This window comes from Oculina patagonica, chromosome 6, assembly GCF_052425735.1.
Source record: "Oculina patagonica isolate OP01 chromosome 6, crgOcupat, whole genome shotgun sequence".
NCBI lineage: Eukaryota > Metazoa > Cnidaria > Anthozoa > Scleractinia > Oculinidae > Oculina > Oculina patagonica.
The window spans coordinates 4077319-4093639 of record NC_135763.1 but is presented as its reverse complement, the minus strand read 5'-3'; the positions used below and the strand labels follow the sequence as shown (position 1 = coordinate 4093639).

The following is a 16321-nucleotide window of genomic DNA, read 5'->3' as shown; positions in this document are numbered from 1 at the left end:
TTTTCTGAAATAAGAAGTAGGCAACTTTACCCAGAAAAACAATGCCTTTTTTGAAGGCGCGCGGAAACAACTTGAAAACGTTGGCTGACGTTTTCAAATTGCAATCCATTTCCATCCAAGCCATCCGCAGCCAAACGCGTTTTAGTGTTCTAAAATAGCAATTGTTAAAAAAATGGACCATTATTTTTAAGCTTTCTACGACACAAGTATAAATTTTGGCTGTTCAAAAATCTGTTAAAGTCCGTCACATAGTCCCTTTAAAGTCGCGCACCTTGCTATGTAGTTCATTTGGGTAAGAAATTTTAACCCTAGCTACCCAGCGTGCGTTTCAAGTAAGGAATTAATAATGTTACAGAAATCCCAAGTTAATGTCAGCCCTAATGGATACTAACGAGTATAATTTACTTGTATTCTTTTGACCAGCTGCAAGCCCTTTAAAGCCATGCGCTGCCAGTCCGTGTCAAAATGGAGGCACGTGCATTGAACAAGGTGCAGGATACAAATGCCAGTGTCCAGTCAAGTTTACAGGCAACAACTGTGAAACACCAATAGGTAATAAATTCTACTTAATGGGAACCACTCCTACGACAAGTTGACGTTAAATTGTTTAAATGTTTAAAATAATGCCTAAATTGCAATTTTTACAGGACAAGGGAGAAATATTATTTAATAGTAGCAAAAAATGAAAATATGGCTTTTGAATTTCCCGCGCGCCGCTATTTCTGATTTTATGGCGTGTAATATGTAAGTATTTTTTGGTAATAAAGTTGTTGTTGTTGTTGTTGTTGTTGTTAATAATCAGCCTTCTGTGCAGTTTACAAAGCGTCCCTTTACTGGATCCTTTTCAACCGTTGGCTTTATATATGTAAGAGGAAATAAAAGTTTCTTCCAGAATGAAATTTAACGAATAAACCAAAACATTGAAAGTTGTTTTACCAATATTTTGGTTTTTTAACAAAAGCCTTCCTCAGGGTAACTGAGGGAGATTTATTGTAATAAAACCGAAATATTGGTAAACCTCCTCCGGTGTTTTGGTAATTGGTAACATTTTTCGCCCCCCCCAAAAAAAAAAAAAAAAAAAAAAAAAAAAAAAAAACACACTCTAACCTGTGTTACCACTATTATATTACTGATGCTGTTAATTTATTCTGATAGATTGATATTTATTTATTTTTACAATTTAGTAATCAATCCATGTGATTCCAACCCATGTTTAAATGGAGGGACATGTACAGCTACTGGCAACGGCTACAGCTGTCAGTGTCCAGACAAGTTTACTGGTAAAAACTGTGAACAATGTAAGTAAACTGAATGAGATACATTTTGTGGTACCGCCGGCATCCAAACCATCCAAACAAACTGGACTATATTACTCAGGAGATAATGTGCTAACAAAGGGCGCGACTTTATCGATATTTCTATTGGTTCCTGCAGAGAAAATCCACTTCGAAGTTAGACAATAGAGAATTTTTCTGTTGTTGATGCGTGCCGGGACTTCACAAGAAAAGTGTTTCGAATTTCTTTAAAGCCTCTATTGATCATTCTGGTCAAGTTTCGTTAAATCCGATAAATCTACATACCGTATTAATTCGTCTGAGGTAACTCGCGCTAAAACAAACCTCAAGTTTTTGGCCTCCAAAGAAATTGCACAGTTTTCCCCTGTGTAATGTTCTCATATAACCACCCCGATCGCAAGAAAACTTTTTGAAGTGACAGAGGCGATAGAAACGATCGGGACGATTATATGAGTACCAGCCTAAATGACATACGTTACTGATGTGATAAATATTTAGCTCTACCAGAAGATAAGCTTCTGGCTTAGAAAAATCTTTCCATTTCACAATGAAGTGGTCTGAAGTGTGCTAGTTTATTTTCACGTTGTGTGAGGTGAATTGTTGTTTGTCTTCGTTTCAGCGTTGGATGCATGTTCCCCAAACCCTTGCATGAATGGAGGACAATGTTATGACACGGGTAACAACAAGTACCTCTGTGTCTGTGTGGGTGCGTTTAAAGGAGACAACTGTGAAAAAGGTTAGTTATAGTAAAAAAAGAAGGTAAGTAAAAGGCAAACAAGACGGTGTTGTCTTCAAAAATATTCCATGAAAATGGGTTATGCGGCAAAGTATATATAGGGAAAACAGGGAGAACGATGCAAGACAGGGTAAAAGAACACGACAGAGACATACCGCTTGCTAATACACAAACCTCCGCAATTTCGGAGCATGCAAACGAAACGGGGCATCTTCCTTTATTATGGAATCAAGTCAAGTTTATCGATCGTGACCCTCACCGATACACACGCAGGGTCAAAGAGGCTAACCAAATAAAACTTCATCCAAATAACTTCAATAGAGACAGCGGGATTGAAATTCCTGAAGCATGGATACCTACGATCAGAACTGAAACACAACTGCCCTTCACTGTACAAAGCAGACCTCTGTGGGAACATCATTCCTATCTTACACCACGATGAACAATATTCACATCTTTAATGACAAGTCGTGTTGTATTGTCTTTTTTTGTTATCTACTTTGGCGTGGGCTGAAGTACAGCTGTTACGAGAAAAAAGGTTGTCCAAAAGAATGGTAAAAGCGTAGACGAAAATTCAGAAAGGTAGAATGAGTAAAATTTACTTTGAGGCCCATTCGCTTGATAGAACGTTAACATTGAAGTCATCAAGGTTACAAATGAGGAACATTTTGTTACAGACTGTAATGAAAGGATAAGGGTGTTACAATCATAGCATCTTCTCAAATTTCTTATTCCTTTACAACAGGAAGACAGGCAAAAGGGTTTGGGCCAATCGGCTGTCTGTTTTTCTTAAATTACAAAAAAGAGGCATTAAGCACGCCATATTTGTTCTCTCATGACAACCCGATACCAAGGCAAAGGCACTGAGAATTCACCAATACTTTACCACCAATTGAAAAGAGGCGCGGTGGCCTAATGGTTAGCGCGCTGGTCTCCGGATCGAGCGGTCTGGGTTCGAGCCCTGGCCGGGGTTGTTGTGCTGCGTTCTTGGGCAAGACACTTTACTCTCATTAGTCTCATGGTGCCTCTCTCCACCCAGGTGAATAAATGAGTACCGGGGAATTTACTGCTGGGGGTAACCCTGCGATGGACTAGCATCCCATCCAGGGAGGAGTAGAAATACTCCTAGTCACTTCATGGTACAGAAACCGGGATATAAAGCTCCGGCCTCATGGGCCACTAGGCTCAGATGCAGACTTTGCCTACCTTATAACACCAATTAATTTTACTTATTCGTATTAACATTCTACAGTGGATTGTGACAAGTGGCCATGCAAGAACGGAGGAACTTGTTTGGAACTTGGTGACAAAGCATTCTGCAAGTGCCCTTCTGGCTTCACTGGAGCTACATGCGAAGGCGGTAGGTATAGGCTGTTTGCAAACATTGGTCATGTGACCAGTTACATTTTGAATAGGAAAACGGTCTGTTTGAGAAACAATTATGGATTTAAATTGTACGAATGAATAGATCAGACTTTTTGGTTCGCAAGTACAATTAATCCCTAATTGTTTCAAGATAAAAAGACCGATTTCCTTTTGATAATAATGCTACTGTAAATACGAGCTTCTAAATTCTAAATTGGTAATGACGATCCCTCAGAAAGAAAGCCGCGACTGAAGCAGACTGGAAACGAGTTGTGATAGTGGTGCAGCCGCGTTTTTTGGCGCGAAACTGAGCGATACAATTAATTTTTAATTGTCCAGTTAGCGATACAATTTGGGATAAATGGTCATAAATTGTTCTGACGTCAACCAATCAGACGCGAGTATTTACGGGAGCAGCATTATTACGCTAGTAACAAGACTCCTCCCCACTGTAAACCCACCCGGTTATAGGCCCATCTACCTGTAGACAAAAAAAACACATACGATTATAAGCTCCTCCGGATAGCAAGCCCCACTCTCCCAATATCGTTCCAAATATCGAAATGAATTTGATTTATTATGATTTATTCAAAACCAAATAAACGTATTTTGATCAATGCTGCTCTAGCTCATTTCAAAACGTTTCTTTTATTCCACTGTAAATTCTATTGTAAATATTGTAAATAATAATCTTTTAATCTTTTAATCTTTTATATAATGTTGTAATGATTCTTAGTAAATTTAGTCAGTCTTTTTGGAAGACGAAGAGCCACCCTGTGGAAGCTCTTCCAATAGAGCCATTATTATTATTATTATTATTATTATTATTATTATTATTATTATTATTATTATTATTATTATTATTATTATTTTATTATTATTCCACTCATAGACCCCCTGTTTATAAGCCCATTCCAAATCCCCTGCGAAGTTGTATAATCCCAGGGCTCATAGGCGGAATTTTACGTTATTGTAAAAGAAATGTACCTGGAGCTTGAGCTACATGATTTTATGACGGATCGAACACTTGAGAAAATGCAAGGTTTTGTATGCAATAGAGAAGGCGTTGTAAATCAAATGAATTTTCTGTAAGTATAACTCCCTTCAAAAAGACACTGGTGCTACTTACTGTAAGAAAGAAGAGTTTGTGAAAAAAATGAACAGGCCAGTACAGTGCAATGGGGGGATTGTTTGGCAGTTTGAAACTTGTAAAATTTCCAAGGATTTAAAATTAGATGGCAAGGCTTGCTCTTCCCATACAAATCCGGCTTCTAATTTCAAACGGACATAAAAATTCGATCTTTCTATTCCTCATAAAAAGTCAAGGTTGATTTTGTCCACGTATCAGAGATTTTAGCCCAGAATCGAAGACAAGTAGGGTTTGTGTATAAAATCTGGCGACACTGTCATAAGTATAATCAATCTGTCTCTCTCATTTCGATAAAAGTACAATTGAACAAGTTCACATCCGGTTTTGCAAACAAGCATTAAATGTACCATGGTATGCAGAAAACGTAGCATGTAGAGCAGAACTAGGTCGATACCCTTTAGCAATAGACATTAAAGCATCTATCTTATGCTATTTTCAAAGATTAGAACATAAGATAACCAATCCCATATTAAATGATGCATTTCTTTACGCCAAAAAACATACTAAATCTGTTAGTTTATTAAATGACAATGAAGCATTAGGAATTCTCTCCGATAATGACACATCAGCCCCACAACTTTCAACGAATTCTTGCTCTAAAATTAAAAATAGGTTAAGGAAAAATTATTTCCAAAATTGGTCAAAGGTCCGAAATTGCGCGTCAGTTAGCTCTAGAGAAAAATTCACTCACAAAGAAGTTAAAAAAGATTACCAATTAGAAGAGTATCTCACTACAGTTAAAAATCCAGCGCATCTAATAAAACTAACTAAACTAAGATTAGGGGTACATTCCCTACGCATACAGACTGGAAAATATGAAAATGCGGGAGCATCCATACCAGTTGAAGAAAGAAAGTGCTTGGTATGTAAGGAAAACCACATAGAGGACGAACAGCATTTTTTAATGTATTGCAAAGGGTATAATGATATTAGAAAAGAGCTTCATTCAATCGTGTCACAAACTGATCCTCGCTTTGTAGATTTAACTGATCATGAAAAAATAAAGTACCTTCTTAAACTAGATAATTATGCTACCTCTAGAATCATAGCTAAATATATCTTCCTAATGTTTCAAAAAAGAAAAGAAATTTTAAATTGAAAGTTATATCAATAAATAGTTGTATAATTAATAGTCCAATAATTACCGTAAACGTTTGCATTGTAATTTCATTGTTTGTTATTAAGTAATTTGTTAGCATAGTTGCTATGACACCTTTATTGTAACTAGACCAATACCTCCCTTTGGAGTGTAAGGCACAATAAAGATTTACTGTTACTGTTACTGTTACTGTTACTGTCAGTGAGTCAGTCAGTCAGTAAGTCATTCAGTCAGTCAGTCTGTCTGTCATTATCACAATCAATCTGTCTGTCTGTCAGTCTGTCTGTCATTAGCATAATCAATCTTTGTCTCTCTGTCAGTCAGTCAGTCTGTCCGTCTGTCTGTCTGTCTGTCTGTCTCTCTGTCAGTGAGTCAGTCAGTCAGTAAGTCATTCAGTCAGTCAGTCAGTCAGTAAGTCATTCAGTCAGTCAGTCTGTCTGTCATTAGCATAATCAATCTTGTCTCTCTGTCAGTCAGTCAGTCAGTCTGTCTGTCTGTCATTAGCATAATCAATCTTTGTCTCTCTGTCAGTTAGTCAGTCAGTCTGTCTGTCCGTCTGTCTGTCTGTCTGTCTGTCTGTCTGTCAGTCAGTCTGTCTGTCTGTCATTAGCATAATCAATCTTTCAGTTGTCTCTCTGTCAGTTAGTCAGTCAGTCAGTCAGTCAGTCAGTCAGTCTGTCTGTCTGTCTGTCTGTCTGTCTGTCTGTCTGTCTTTAACATTAGTATAAATGCATGTTCTCATCAACTCCCCTTCACCAACTTACCTCACCTCCCTTCACCCAACACCTTTGCTGGGTTTCCCAAAAAACGTGTTGGCAGCCATTTATACACTTGAGTGTTTAGTGGAGAGGGATGTTGAGAGTGTCGAGTTCCTTACCTCTGAACACAACTTTAACTTCTACATTTCTAAAAGTTTCAACTTTAATTTCCGGATTTCATTGCTCTCAACTCGTGATTTGTGTTTGCTTTTCAGTGGTACCATCCATTACCCAGGATCCACAAGACAAAACTGGTTTGGAGGGCGATGAAGTCACACTATGCTGCAAGGCGGAAGGGACACCTGCCCCCAAGTATCAGTGGTATGTGTATCACAGTTAGTTTCCAAAAAGAAAAGGGTGAATACGTATGGGACTCCAATGTTTAATAATTGCAGTACAATTCACTTTCTGAAATACAATTCTCTGTCTGTAAACTGTTTTGTTCCATAGATTAGAGGCCGCAGACGAAAAACACGGTCCAACAAAGGGCCTTTTTAAGCTTTAGACTAGAATATTTTAGAAGACGTCCTTCGTCTGAACGAAGAGTATATATGGCGGCACTGTTCCTTGATAGAAGTGATAAAATCACTCAACTTCCTCGGTGCAAGACGACATCAATCGCGTTTTTTAGTTTTACCTTATCATATAGGAAATAAACGATAAATGTTATTAACGCGAATTTAAAAAATTCGCGTTAATTTTATTGATGTTAACTTTTTTACTATAAGGATTTAACCAGAACTTTTCTTAAATTCGCGTTAATTTTATTACGCGTACATTTTGTTCGCGTTGTTAAAATGTTTCGTTATATTCCTATAATAAGGTACTAATAAACAAATGTGGTGCCTGAAGCGGTAATGGGAAGTGTAAAGTTCTCACTCCAGTTTTCCGTTTTTTATCCAAATAATATCCGCTGAGATATTTACAGATCAATGTACGGGAAACTGAAAATGCTACTTCGTCACAGTGCTATTGCGCGAACAGAACTGCCAGCCAGGGCCCGGTTGCGCAGAATTTTACGCGTAATTGGCGCGCGCACATAAACAAATTGGCGGCTTTTTTTCTATGTGGCTTAGTCCGCGAGAGAAGTAAATTGTCGCTTTCTCATAAACGAGTATGGTGACCTATCAACTTTTTCTCATATTTTGGGTGTAGCGATCAAATTCTTTCTTTAAAATGAAAACAAATCAATTCCTATGTTTGAAAAATAAATTATCGCTAAAATCGTGTACTTTGCCAGTACTCGCAGAGAAATTATAAAGGAACAAGAAGCTTGAGAAGCTTGAGAAGCTATCTGTTTTGACTTGAAAGGCAGGGTACAGTACAGTAAAAATCACTGGAAAAACAGTCACTTAAACCTATTCAGGCCTGGCGGGGGGGGGGGGGGGGGCTTTTGAGGCACACACATGTAAATTAGGAGTTGTGGCACAAACCGTGACAACTCGCTCGGCTCGCCCTGGCTCGCCTCGCTCCTTGTCACGGTTTGTGTCCACAACTCCTAATTTACATGTGTGTGCGGAACGCAAGACGCCTTTCTTACCCCTCTCGCGAAACGAGTTGCAAAAAAGGCGTTGGCGGCACCTCTAACGGCCCGCAGCAACAGAGAGCGCCACCTGTGTGCTATATTTATTTTTCAATTGAACAAATAACACCTCAGGGTAAATGGAGCCAACGAGAGATGTTTTTCAACCAAAAGGACCGAGAACGAGAAAGTTTTACATCCAAAACGAAAAAATTTTTGATCGATATTTACAACAATATGTAAGTGTTGACATGACAAAATTTATACACGGCTTGGTTGTAGCAATTTCAAAACTGAAAACTAAAGAGCTTAGCAAAGAAATTTTTGAAGAATTGTTGGAAAGAGACTTTACTTTAAAAAAAAGTATGAAACTGAAAAAACCAGAACTTTTTGGAAAAAGTGAAGACTTACCCAACAGTGAAAAAAACGAAGAATTTGTTCCAATAACGACAGTTTTACCAAAAAAATCGTTGGATTATCTTACTTTAACAAAATATCATGAAGCTTTTTTGAGGTTAGGAGAAGTGTACGACTATGTCTATGATTTTGAAAAAATTCCGGAAAATTTAAGGCAAAAAAAACTGAAATCGCTAAGCAAATCTTGGCTAAAGCTAACAAAAAAATCTGGAAAGCAGTCGTGGAAATGGAACTAAAGAAAAAGCAAAAAAAATGGGTAAACAAATTAATTAACTGCCGGAAGAAGAGCCGACAGACTGAACTTCGTACCAATCATTTAAACCAACCATTGTACTTTAGGGCGACGAACCTTTAATTGACAAAAAAGGTTTAAGCTTGCGACTTTTTTTTATAAAAGAAAACAACATTAAAAAAACCTTCGCTAACGTTAAACGCGCTAAAACCATTTTTTCTGACCGTTTACAGACACAAAAAAATGGTTGCCCTGCTAGCGGCACGCAAAATCGCGAGCGACTTACGTGAGTTGCGTGACATTTTCAGAGAGAGCCTGGAAACCATATTTCTAGTTCTCAGGCCCTTGGACGAGCAGAAAGAAACATGGCGGCCTAATCAGGATTTAGTGTTTGGGCCGATAAAAAACGAAACAGAACAGATATTACAAAAAAAATACGCTCAGTTAACGCGCTGTAATTTTTTGTGCCCCCACAGAAGCTGGCGAAGTGAAGCGAAGAGAAGAAATCGAGAAATAACGGGATTTGATCACAGAAGTTTAACGATCGATCGAAAGAACTTTCCCGAAACATCGGACTCAATCGGGCCTGTTTATTTTTTTTCTGCTTCAAGCATTGCTTCCACGACTTGATATGTTATCTGTCTGACCTCATTTTGCCAAACGGGAGTAGAAAGTTCGGTTAAAATAAAGCAAATCGCTTGGAAAAGCACCAACATTTTAGCCTATTTACCAAACTTTACCAAGTGTCTAATTAATGATGACATCATCCTGATGCCCAAAAGCGCATGCGTACTTGCTCAAAATAGGTGAAAGGGTACCACAAGTGAAAAACGTGACAAAGTGAACTATATATAAGTAAACGCGGCCGTAACTTTTTGTTAGTTCACAAATTCTGGTGAAGTCAAGGGAGGTAGTGGATGGCCAACCACTTGAATCCTGTTATAATGGCTTGTGCGGATGGTGAATTACGGGGTATAGGGGGACTCCTTTCAGTGGGAGATACCCCTGGGTGAACCCGCCTCGGCCCTACTGATAACGTGGGGGTGCTCAGAAATTCCTCGGGATTTCAAACCTCGGCAGAGGTAAAAATGTGGGACAGCCGCCTTGTCAGCGGCGGGGAAAAAGTCCTAGCCGGGGCTAGGCAAGAAACAGCCAACGAGCACCCCCCGACCAGGGTTTTGCCCTTTCGTTTGACCTGTCACGCAACGTCACGCGTGACTGTCACGCTCTGTGTCACACAATGTCACGCTGTGTGTAACACAATGTCACGATTTGTGTCATGCGTTAATTTTATTTTTCTGAACACTCAGATTAAATCCAGTGTTTATTTTCTCAAATCTGATTTCGACTCTGCTGATATTCTTTTTTTTAACCTATCTAATTCTTCTTGTCGAATTTCCTGTCTCAGTTTCTCAATGTCAGGCTGTGGGGATGACTTTTTTTGGCTTAAATTTTTTGTAAGGTGCATGCGAACAGTCTCTTTGAGGGCCATGTAACGAGAATATTCATCCAAAATAATTTGAAACTCTTTGTCATCAACTTTATTGTCAATGAGAGCGGCAGAAACAAGTCTATTGACAGTTTCCCGTTTGGCAACAGCAAGAGAAGTAATTTCATTATTTTTCATAATTTTTGGTTCAAGTTTTTTGCTCGCTCCAGTGAAAGCGGCTGACAAAACGCCTGTAATTGCAGCACATGCTGCGAGAGGAACGCTTACCGGCAAACCAACGACTGTTACCGCTGTTCCAAGGCTGGAAGCAGAGAGAACACTGGACAAACCACCCATTGAAATTGCGGAATAATGAAAAAAAGACTTCACCTTTTTATACTTTTTCAAAACAGCTCGGTATTTTGCAACTTCTTTGTCAAATTCTGAACAAATTTGATTGATTTTTGTTAACCTAAAGTTTTCTGGTTGATTTGGCAAAGCGGGATACAGTGTTTGTTTTACGCTGTTTTCTTCGCGATCACCATAAGCAGGGGCACTCGGGAGAACATTAGCAGATGACATGGTCTCGTATACATAAAAGTTATTTTTGTATTTAATTTAATTCAATTCCAACTCATATGTAAGATTTGTGCCGTTAAAATCGAATGGCTTTCCATTCTCATCTCTAATCGAAAGAGTCAGAGATGATACATTTTCTTCAGCAGAAACGTCGCGCAAGACGTTAAAATGTGTATTTTGGTAATAAACTTTTTCATACGGTTTTCCACGTATGTCAAAAAACGCTAAAAGGCTTGATGGCTTACCATTTAGCAAGCTTTGTTGCTTGTCGATAAGGTCACAGTTGATGAAGTAATTTTTAGGATTTGAAACATTATTTACCTCAATTGTTTCAAAAAATTCCTTTTCAATACTTGCGTAATTCTCAAACCCAGGCAAATTAAAGAACTTAATAAGACTTTCGTTCAGTCCAAAAGCTTTTAAATTGGGCTCTTTTGCTTTTATTATCAATGAACGACCTGCAATGCCTTTTGTTACAGAAAACATGTTTTTCTCTGGAAATCCTTTTTCAAAAATACTCCCAATGTCATCGAGTGAGAAGTTTCCTTGCCGTATATAACGCGCCTTCTCTTCCTTGTTCACTTGTTTATAAAAAACTATTCCATCCTTTTCCAAACTATTCCAGCTGTTGTAAAGAGAACAACTTAAAAGCCGGATATAGCTTGGTTTTGGGATAGGCTGGTCAAAATAAACAGTGTTCGGATTTTCTTTTGTGGTAACAGTCAGCACAACCATTTTTATATTAAATAAAAATAAAAAATGTTTAATATAAAAGAGGACCATGGATGCAAAAACAAGAGGTTTTATGAAGTGGATGAAAACCCCAGAAGCAACTACAATTTCTAAAGCGGCAAAAGACAATGCATGGAAACCTTTTCTTGCAAAATATCCAAACGCTGACCGAACAAAATTTGTTGCACAGGTTGAGTTCGCGTACAACCACACAGCAACGGCAGACATTTATTACAAGGCAGGGCAAGGCCATTTGATAAATGTTTTTGGCTCTGACAGCAAATATTGGAGCCCAGAGATGAAAAAAGCACTGGGGGTGAATCAAATTTCAGGCGGTTTTCCACAACAGCTGTCACCAAGCGGCGCAAAAGGCTCATCTTTGCCAATTCCCGCGGTTGGATTTCACGAAGCCGCACCGAGTTTGAAAAAAATATTTAACAGCAAAATCAACATCTACGTCACACCAGACCAATATTTCACAACGAAATTAAGAGAGATTTTTCAAAAAACAAAACTGAAGCATACATCAGGAAAAGAGTCAAAAAGGTGGCTTGCTAGCCAAAATATGGGCTATTGGCCACAGCAACTTAACTTTGCTGTTTGGTGTGCGACAACAGGCAGTGGGGTAAGCCGAGAAATTTTCGATGAAGAACACTCATCTCTTAGCTTGCCACCGATTGTGCGAAATTTTTACCTTTTTCACGTTTATTTCACGATAAGGCGAATATTGTTTCAGATGGGGGGAATTCAGAGCGTAAGCGCCTTGCCAGGCGACCCCACTTTTAGCCAGTTCGACAACAAGTACGACGTGGCTTCGTACAAAAGAATATGTGCTGAGTTCGGTGTCGACCCGTCAAGCGATTTCCGTTTCACAACAGGCGCAAACCACGGACTTGGTAACGTTTATATCTGGATCTCAAATATTGGTCCGAAAAATTCTGGGGCAAAATACCCCGATTACGATAAATTTTCGGATGAAGGTGGAACTGCAAGCAAAGGTAACTTGATTCAATACATCGAGCCAGACGACGCTGCATATGCACAGGCAGACTGGTTTTGTCCTAACGGCACTGAAGGGCTTACTCAGGCAGGTTTGTCGAGAGTAAACCAGTCGATAGAGGCTTTTGTCTACTGTATTCTCGGTTCGCAGGTGAACGTTCGAAGTAGCATACTTGGAACAGGCGGCCGTGCAAAGGAAGCGCAAAGTGAGTTCCTCGTGTTGGTTGAAGACGCTATAAGGCAACCTGATCTGGCAAAGTCGGTCCAAAGATACCAACTAGCCATCGACGAAGCTAAGGTTCGGCTTAACCTTGCAGTCTGCCCAGGTGCCTGGCTGATGCCCGCTCGTATGGTGATAAACACAGAAAGCGTTGTTGGCTACAATAACCAGCTTAAGCAGGCTGTTGTTGGGATGAAATTAGGAGTGAATGATGAGGTTAATAAAGCTACAAAAAAAGCAGCTCTTAAACTGATGGCGGGAGGAAAATCAAAAATCAACCCACCAAACAGCCACCCTTCAAATCCAATACACAAGAGCGCCACAGCAAAAAAAAATCAGGCACCCGCCGCAAGCGCTGCTGAAACACCAGCTAGCAACGCGCAAAGCGCTAAACCTACGAAGGCCGTAGCCAATGATTCACACGAAATAAACAAAGCAACTGTCGCTGTTGGCGCGGTTGGAGCAGCAGCTTTGCTCTACACCCTTATGCGCTAACGTCTCTTTTTGATGTATTTTTCAACAAGAAAAGCAACCACAGCAAGGATAAGCAGCCAGGTGTGCTCTGCAAGAAATCCAATTACTTGACCAGCGGTTTTGAAAAGAAATTTCGCAATCGAGCCAATGAGACCAGGCAGAGCTGATGCTACCTTTGAGCCAATATCACTTAGGCCTTTCCCCAACGCTTTGCCGGTTGCCTTCAACGCGTTTGTAATGGCTCCAATAACAGAACCAATCGTGACACCAGCAGCCAGAAGTATTGCTGTTAATGTCACGCCATGTTTTTTGAAGATCTCTTTGATCCTCTCACGAAGTGGAAGCGCCCTTTCTCTTTCTGCAATCTGCGTTTGTAAACGCCCGAGCTCCTCGGTTCTTTCCGCAACTCTTTCTTCCGCGGCTTGTTTGTCAGTGGGGGAGGCATTCTCATCCTCTATAACAGCTTGATCTTCCTCGTTTTGTTGCTTCAGCTCGGCTTCTTTCTCTTTTAGATCATCCAACGCTCTTGTGTCGTTGAGCCTTTCTTGCAAAGTGTTTCTTCTGCTCTCTATGGCAGCGAGGCTTGCCCTTAGTTGGTCGACTCGTGTTTGTTCTTCTGCCTTCTGCTTAGCTTGTTTTTCAAGAGCAGCAACTTCTTTTTTTTTGTTTTCAAAATCCTTTTCAAGATTTTTTTTCAGTTGCTTAAGTCTGCGCAATTCTGATTCATTTTCAACATTTGACCCAAGTTGTTCCATCTTGGCATCTATTCGCTCGATTCTTATTCTGAAATCTTCTACTTCTTGGGTGGCTTTTTCTTTCTGCATGTCAATTGTTTCTGCCTGTTGTATTTGACTTTCAGCTTCTCTTAATCTTGGTCTCATTTCTCTTATTTCTTCATTGTCTTGAGCAATCAGAGATTCCGCTTCTGGCCCAAGGGGGGCTTTAAACTTGTTTGTGAATTTTTTGAGAAGGCCAGTTCCGTCTTTTTTGAAAATTTCGGTCTCGCCACCTTTTGATCCAAAGGATACAATTGTAGTTTCATTGCCACTCTTTTTGCTAAAACCTATTGGGCCTAATTTTGCGAAGTTCACTTTGGGGAATTTTCTTTTGATAAAATCTTTAGCTCTGTCAATCATTGCCGGTTTGTCATCTTGATGAATAAAGCTTCCCAAAAAAGGTGTTTCTTCGTAGGATGTGTCTGGCAGCCCGCTCTGTTCGTGCTGCATCGTTTGCATTTCATGTTGTTCACCCCCATGGTAGGGTGTGGATGCCTCCCCGGGCTGAAATGGTCGGGTTGTGTCGACCTCTTGTTCCTCTTCATCATCGTTATCACTGTTGTGGTCAAGATCTCGGTCCAAATCATGGTCCTCGTATCCAAACTCACCACCACCTTCCGCCATCACGTAATTTATATATATTTTCAAATTAAACTTTTCAATTTAACAATAAAACCAATCGAGAGATGGCTGCTGTTCAAGAAAACCTTCGACCGGGACGCACAGAGAAAATACTCGGCGCACTGAAAGCCGAGCGCGCTGTAAAACGAATCACTTTTGACCGCACAGAAGCCAATCCAGAGGAAACGTTGTATGTTTCAGTGCCCAAGCTGAACGAAAACGAGGTCATTGTGCCCGGCTCGCTGGCGCTGCGCTTCAACATCGACTTGAGCGGAGGCCATGCCAACAACTTTCTGGTTGACAACGTCAGCCGAGCTCTGGTCGACGATTTTGTTGTAAAGTACGAAGGCACCGTCGTGCAGGACACGGTTGGCTATGACATCTACAAAATATTTGAGGATTTTTTCCTTTCGCAGGAGGAGCGCGACGACAGGGTGCCAGAGGGCATTCAGAGCGAGGACCTTAACAAAATTCGCTCAAATGCTGGCGATAAGAAAACTTCAGGTGTGGACGCAGAAAAAAAGCTGAATGAGATATATGGAAATAAATACCGCATCCGCCTGGATCACCAGATTTTAACTGACCATGGGGCATTTTATCCTCAGGCACTATACAACGATCTTGTGTTCGAACTGAAGCTCGCGGCAGCCGAACATGTGGTCAGAGGCTCAGATACAACAAAACTAAAATACAAGTTGACAAACATCCAGCTGGAGTACGAGATGATAAGAAGCGAGGAAATTGCAGATGAAGCGTTCAGCGCTTATTCGGGCGGCAAAGAGTTCGCTTACGACCACATCCAGCGTGTTAAAGTGGTGACTTTTGCAAAAGGCTCCGACACACGTCTGAATCTAAGGGTCAACCCGCAGAGGAGGTCCATGAAAGGTATCTTGCTCCTATTTATTGAGCAATATAACAAAGGTGCAAGGAGCTCGGAAAAGTACATTAACCCGGACCTTACAAAAGTAAGCATCACTGTCAACGGCTCGCCAAACATGCTGTACAACAACGGCATCGAAGGAATGGACATTTGGGGAGAAGTTAAAAGATTCTACATGAAAGAAAAAAATAAAACGCAGCACATGACTCTGCAAAAGTTTTACACAGAAGACAAGTTTGGCCTTCTTATTGATCTGCGTTCCATGGCTGACCACTCGATGCACGGAAGCGGCACGCGCCTTGTGAACACAAAGGACGGTGTCCAGCTTGAGCTAGAGAGGAAAGCAAGCGGCTCAGGTAATTTGAACTGCCACATTTACGTAATCAGCGACGCCCAAATGAATATACTTGGCAGGCAGTTAGAATCTGTGCTTTTATAATTTTTTCTTTGAAAAAGTGTACCTTAGGTACATATACGAACGAAGATGGATCCTGCCAATATACCCTTCAACGCCCTCATTGTGGGACCAACGAACTCAGGAAAAACAAGATACGTGGTCAATCAGCTTTGTGGCCCTTTCCGAGGCAAGTTTGACTACATCGTGCTCATCTGCCCGACTTTCGAGCACAACAAGACTTATTATCGCTTTGCTGAGGAAGATATTCGATTTTTTGTTTTCATTTGCGAGCAGCACGAGGTGGAATCTTGGTTAAGGCTTTCAAGATTTCTTTTTGAGGGTACGAACACGCTTATCATCCTCGACGACTGTGCTGCTTCGAAAGATGTAAAAGGAAGAACAGGGGAGTTGGTGAATCTTGCTTTCTCTGCTCGCCACGCAGGCTTGAGCATATGGGTGTTAACTCAAAAATTGACAAGCATAACATCCTCATTCCGCGAAAATGTTGCGGCAATCGTTTTCTTTTACACCCCCTCTGCCAAGACCACGAAGGCAATCTTTGAGGATTACGCTGGCGAACTTGCCAATGAGGATTACAAAGAAATCATTTTAAAGCTAAAAAAAAATAAGTTTTCGCATC

The 16321-nt window shown here is 40.3% G+C and overlaps 1 protein-coding gene across 1 annotated transcript in view; it reads left to right on the top strand.

Moving 5' to 3' along the window:
- Nucleotides 1–16321, top strand: part of LOC144658936 (cartilage intermediate layer protein 1-like) — a 36858-nt gene that overhangs the window by 5043 nt on the left and 15494 nt on the right. The window contains exons 5-9 of the mRNA XM_078519447.1: nucleotides 424–552; nucleotides 1185–1298; nucleotides 1915–2031; nucleotides 3284–3391; nucleotides 6619–6724. Of these exons, the coding sequence (XP_078375573.1) occupies nucleotides 424–552; nucleotides 1185–1298; nucleotides 1915–2031; nucleotides 3284–3391; nucleotides 6619–6724 (574 nt within the window). The remainder of the gene's footprint in view (nucleotides 1–423; nucleotides 553–1184; nucleotides 1299–1914; nucleotides 2032–3283; nucleotides 3392–6618; nucleotides 6725–16321) is intronic.